This window comes from Hemitrygon akajei, chromosome 5, assembly GCF_048418815.1.
Source record: "Hemitrygon akajei chromosome 5, sHemAka1.3, whole genome shotgun sequence".
Classification (NCBI taxonomy): domain Eukaryota; kingdom Metazoa; phylum Chordata; class Chondrichthyes; order Myliobatiformes; family Dasyatidae; genus Hemitrygon; species Hemitrygon akajei.
Window position 1 is genome coordinate 178,101,014 of NC_133128.1, and position 6,050 is coordinate 178,107,063.

Genomic DNA, 6,050 nt, shown 5'->3' on the forward strand with positions numbered 1-6,050 from the left:
CTTCTTCATACACGTGGAACCTATAACTTCAGAACGAAAAGGATTTTTGCATTGTAACCTCAATTGTGGTATATACCACAAGGAAGAGGAGGGAGGGGGCTTAGAAGGGAAAGAAGTCCTCGTCGACAAAGTACTTTACATGACTGGAGGAGAGATGTCAAAGATATGACCTTCTCAGCAGTTCAATTTGCCAGTTTGAGCATAGTCTAGCCACTTTGAAGTGTGTGACTGATTTCCGCTGAGCTCTGGAGCTGCCTTGTGAAGTGCCCCATTGTAAACCAAGCAGCTCTGTAAATGGCATCTCGGTGTGGAACTAAGTATATGAGCTGGTGATCACAATCATTTTGCTGTTTTGTGATCACGATAATTGTCATTTTTCTGACTGGGAAGCACCAGTTTATTCTGGAATGGCTGCATTTTTCATGACAATACAAATCCTGGCTGAACATGATTTGTTCAATTTCACGATGGGTTCAATTTCAAACCCAGAAATGATAATGTGAGTAATTTTCTCCAGGATATATTGATAATGGATTACTTAGTGTTGTAAATTAATTTTTAGACAATATTACTGGTTCTCATTTAATTTTGAGAAAAGCACCAGTAACTGCATGATTGCAACAATCCTACAGTATCATGAAAGTAAAACAAAGGTTTCAAATCAGCTTTGCAAGGAAATTTCCTTGTTTAGATGACAAGACCATAAGATACAGGAGCAAAATTAGGCCATTTGGCCCATCGAGTCTGCTCCACCATTTCATCATAGCTTACCCATTTCCCCTCTCAGCCTCACTCTCCAGCCTTCTGCCTATATCTCTTCATGCACTGAATAATCACGAATCTATCAAACTCTGCCTTCAATATACCCAAAGAATTGACCTCCACAGCTGCCTGTGGCAACATATTCCTCAGATTCATCACTCTATGAAATTCCTCCTCATCTCCATTCTAAAAGAACGTCCCTCTATTCTGAGGCTGTGTTCTCTGGTCTAAGACTCCTGCACCATAGGAAACATCCACTCCATTGAAGCCTTACAACATTCAATAGGTTTCAATAAGGTCATGCTTCTAAATTCCAGTGAGCAGAGACCCAGAGCCATCAAATGTTCCTCATATGACAAGCCGTTTAATTTTGGAATCATTTTTATGAACGTCCTTTGAACCCTCTCCAATGTCAAGACATTCTTTCTTATACAAGGGACCCAAAACTGCTCACAATACTCCAAGTGAGGCCTCACCAGGTCTTTATAAAGCCTTAGCTAGACAGTTATATGACTGTAGCATGTGAGCTTCCAATCTAAGCAAATAAAATATCAATTCATATATATGTTCTCTTGCATTATTAGCAGGTGTGATGTATTGGTATTCTTGCTGGTGATGGCCTAGTTAAGTGAACATTCCGTCTTGTCAGTACTTGATATTATCAGATAGTCTCAGTAACATTGTTGCTCGGAGAAACAAATGCTCCAGTCAGTAGACAAGTTCAATAGGGATCTCTGAAACGGTGAATCAGTTTGCATATGCTTGAAAAATAAAAACAATATGGACATGCCCACTTACTCAAGGCCAAAACCTTCACATGCAAAAGCAATGGCGAGCGATTATCAATGATGCTGGAAATTAAAAGTGTATATCATACAAACACAAAGCACTGACACACATTGCATACCTGTGGATAATGGTATCAAATTCCATGATTAATTGCTGCTGTTTAGAAGGAACATCAATCCACACTGACAGGCTTGCTCTACCAAGTCTGAATAAAGAGCAAGCAACCATTATCATTGAAACATGAGACATCTACACAAAGCATTATTGCAGGAAAGCTGCATCCATCATCAGGGACTCCCACTGCACTCTTCTTACTGCTGCCTTCAAGAAGAAGGTACAGGAACCTCAGGAGTCACACCACTTGGTTCAGGAACAGTTATTTACCCCTGAACCAAAGTAGATAAATTCATTCAACTTCACTTGCCCCATCATTAAAATGTTCTGACAACCTATGAAGTCATTTCTAAGGACTCTTCATTTCATGTTCTTGATATTTATTGCTTATTGATTTATTATTATTTTTTCCTTTTATATCTGCACAACTTGTTGACTTTTTGCACACTGGTTAAACACCCAAGCTGTTGCAGTCTTTCATTGATTCTGTTATGGTTATTATTCTATTATAGATTTATGGAATTTGCCCTCAAAAAGTTGAATCTCAGGGTTGTACATGATGACATTTATATACTACAATAATAAATTTATTTGGAACTTTAGATTCTGGAATCTGAAGCAATAAAAAGCAAACTGCTTGAGGAACTCAGCAGGTAAAGCAATATCAGTGGATGTTGGATTTTTGCATAGTAGGGGAATTAAGGGTTATGTGGAAAAGGCAGGTAGGTGGAGATGAGTTCATGGCCAGATCAGCCATGATCTTACTGAATGGCGGAGCAGACTCGATGGGCCAGATGGCCTACTCCTGCTCCTATTACTTAAGTTTCTTGTTATGTGGAGCAGTAGTTAATATTACGGATCAAGATCCAAAATGTTGATTATCCTTCTGGCTCACAGATGCCACTTGGCCCTCTGATTTCCATCAGCAGTTTGATTTATGATCATGAACATTGATCCTTACCTGGGATGTGAACTGCTGTGCATGAACATTCAGGTAATGAGTGATTATCCTCCTGGCTGATCAATTTGCAATTGGCAATTGACTGAGCTTTTCACTTCTGTCATAATGCATGCCAACCTTTCACATTATTCAACAGATGGAGTAATGATGCTAAGCAGGAGCTGAATACAGTAGGTAATCGATACAAAGGTTAAAAGTTTTGCACATGGACAGAAAGGCAAAAATTGCAGTCAACCGGATGAGTTGCAATGTAAAAGGTGGACAAAATTGAGAATGGTGAATACAGGACTGAAGGTGTTATACTTGAATGTGCGCAGTATCCAGAATAAGGTAGATGAATTTGTAACACAGTTCCAGATTGGCACGTATAATGTTGTGGGGATCACTGAAACATGGCTGAAAAAAGATAATAGCTGGGAGGGTAATGTCGAAAGGACGGGCAGATAGGCAGAGGGGGTGGTGTGACTCTGTTGGTAAAACAATGAAATCAAATCATTAGAAAGAGGTGACATAGGGTCAGGAGGTGTTGAATCATTGTGGGTAGAGCTAAGGAACTGCAAGGGTAAAAAAAATCCCTGATGGGGAGTTATATACAGACCCCCCCCCCCAAACTGCAGCAAGCATGTGGTCTACAAATTACATTGGGAGATAAAAAATGCATGTCAAAAGGGCAATGTTACAATTGCAAACCTCTCTCCGGGGTTCGTACACCAACTTGGCACGTTTGCTAATTCTGCTAACAACCGTGTGATTCAGTGCAGAGAAGGTCGCCTTTCACGAGCAATACATGTCCAGGGTTGGTATGATTTGGGGTTAAACCAAACAGGAACGGAATGATGTTCCAATTAAAGGAGCCTTGATTTGAGTGAATGCTGTGTAAATATGGCTTACGCACAATTATCAGTAACCCAGAAATGACAGATCATACACCAGCATAAAATTATAAAGAAAGTATATTTACCAATTTTCAACTTTATCAAACCTCTAACAGAGAAATAAATAATATAAAAGGGCCAATTAAAGTTAAACCAGGATAAATGTGCATATAAATGTTGGAGCTGATTCCTGTATTAGCTGGGTGTATCATTTTACACATGGCGCTGAATTCTCATCACCAACCATAAGTTGAACTTCCCTTCTTAGAATCCTCTGCCTCGTGAAGCACTCCTTGCATTCAAGTCTCCCCTTTGGTTGGGATCCCCCTGTTGTCCTCCCTGGTGCTCTCCTCTCCACACTAAAAATCCCAAAACCAGACTACTCTTTAGATAACTCTTCTACCCAGTTTTCTAGAACCTTCTCTCACATTCCACAATCCTGATTGGCTAAACAAAATTCCCAAGTTGGCCAACATGGCTCCTTATCTTTAGCTGAAGCTAAAACTTCAATTTTCAGCAGGACACACTGCTTTTAATGAAAACTGCTGTAATAAAATACATCACAGCAGAGCAGTAGACATCTTAACCAGGGTATTACACAATAATTATGGAGGATTTCATTATGGAGGATTTCAATATGCAGGTAGATTGGGAAAATCAGGTTGGTGCTATGTCCCAATTGGGAAATTTCTAGAATGTCTAAGAGATGTTTTTTTTTAGAGCAGCTGGTGATCTTGTCCATTAGGGGATCAGCTATTCTGGATTGGGTACCGTGTGATGAATCAGAATTAACTAGAGAGTTTAAGGTAAACAAGCCTTAGGGGAAAGTGATCTTAATATGATCAAATTCACCTTGAAATTTAAGAAGGAGAAGCATCAGATGCATCAGTATTTCTGTGGAGTAAAGAAAATTACATAGGCGTGAGAAAGGAACTGGCCAGAAATGAGTGGAAAAGAACACTGGCAGGGATGATGGCAGAGCAGCAATGGCTGGAATTTCTAGAAGCAATTCGTAAAGCACAGGATATATACATCTCAAAGAGGAAGAAGTATTCTAATGGCAAGATGACACAACCATGGCTAACAAGAAAAGCCAAAGCCAACATAAAAGTCAAAGAGAGCAAAAATTAATGGGAAGTTCAAGGATTGGGAAGCTTTTAAAAACCAACAGAAGGCAACTAAAGATGTTATTAAGAAGGAAAGGATGGAACACCAAAGTAAACTAGCCAATAATATTAAAAAGGATACCAAAAGTTTCTTCAGATACATTAAATGTAAAAGAGAAGCAAGTGGATATTGGCAATTGGAAAATGATGCTGTAGAGGTAGTAATGGGGGACAAGGAAATGGCAGATCAGCTGAATAAGTATTTTCAATCAGTCTTTACTGTGGAACACGAGTAGAATGCTGAAAATTCAATAGTATCAGGGGTCAGAAACGTGTGAAGTTGCCTTTACTAGGGAGAAGGTTCTTGGGAAATTGAAAGGTCTAAAGGTAGACAACTACCTGGACTTAATGGTGTACACCCTGGGGTTCTGAAAGAAGTGACTGAAGAGACTGTGGAGGCATCAGTAATGATCTTTGAAGAATCATAGGATTCTGGAATGGTTCCAGAAGACTGGAAAATTACAAATATCACTCTACCCTTCAAAAAGAGAGAAAGACAGAACAAAGGAAACTATAGCCCAGTTAGTCTGAGCTCAGTGGTTGGGAAGATGGTGGAGTCGATTGGGAAGAATGTGGATTCAGGGTACTTGAGGGAGATGATAAAATAGGCCATAGTCAGCATGGCTTCCTCAAGGGAAAATCTGTTGGAATTCTTTGAAGAAATAACAAGGAAATTGGTGTACATGGATTTTTCAGAAGGCCTAGTGCCTACGGTATTGCAGGAAAGATGCCATCACGGATTAAGCAGTGGCTGTTTGGCAAGAGGCAAAGAGTGGGAATAAAGGGAGCCTTTTCAGAGGGGGAACCTTAGCATGATGGTGCCTAATGACAACTCCTTTGCTTGCATCTTCGGAAACAGCTCTATTTCTATTTTTAATATCTCTCTTTCTCCTTTTCAGGGTTCTTTCGAAGACCCTGACCTGGAGTTACACACTGACTTCGGTTCTTTGCGGAAAGGGGACCCGCTCTCAGGGCCTCATGACTGGCCGCTTTTTGATATACCAAGGACACGGCCCAGAAGACTAGTGCGCCTTCAGGGTGCTGGAATTTCACGGCTCTGGAGGCCGGGCAGATTTGAAGTTGGTGCCGCCGCCTGCTGTGTCGTGGGTGTATATGGAAGCACGAAATCAGCTAGCTGGCTGCTGGCTGCGTGCCCAGAGACCTAAGTTCTTTGGGTACAGAGCTCCGAAAAAGTGCTGCAACAGGCTTTTAACACCATAGATTTGTGAGTTATGTCTCCTGTTTTGCTGTGAAAGGGGGATACTTCTTTTTTCCTTATTAGGGAGAGAGAGAGAGAGAGCCTGTGGTATGATGAATAAGTGGTCTTTGGGTTCCTGCAAGCCTGTGTCTTTATTGATGCTTTGCTGCACATTTGAGTGCCTG

At 40.6% G+C, this 6,050-nt stretch overlaps 1 protein-coding gene across 1 annotated transcript in view; it reads left to right on the top strand.

Annotated features, from left to right (window-relative positions):
• Positions 1-5,674, top strand: part of kcnj3a (potassium inwardly rectifying channel subfamily J member 3a) — a 286,454-nt gene extending 280,780 nt beyond the window's left edge. The window contains exon 3 of the mRNA XM_073047337.1: positions 5,567-5,674. Within this exon, the coding sequence (XP_072903438.1) occupies positions 5,567-5,586 (20 nt within the window). The 3' untranslated portion in view covers positions 5,587-5,674. The remainder of the gene's footprint in view (positions 1-5,566) is intronic.
• Positions 5,675-6,050: the final 376 nt, after the last annotated feature.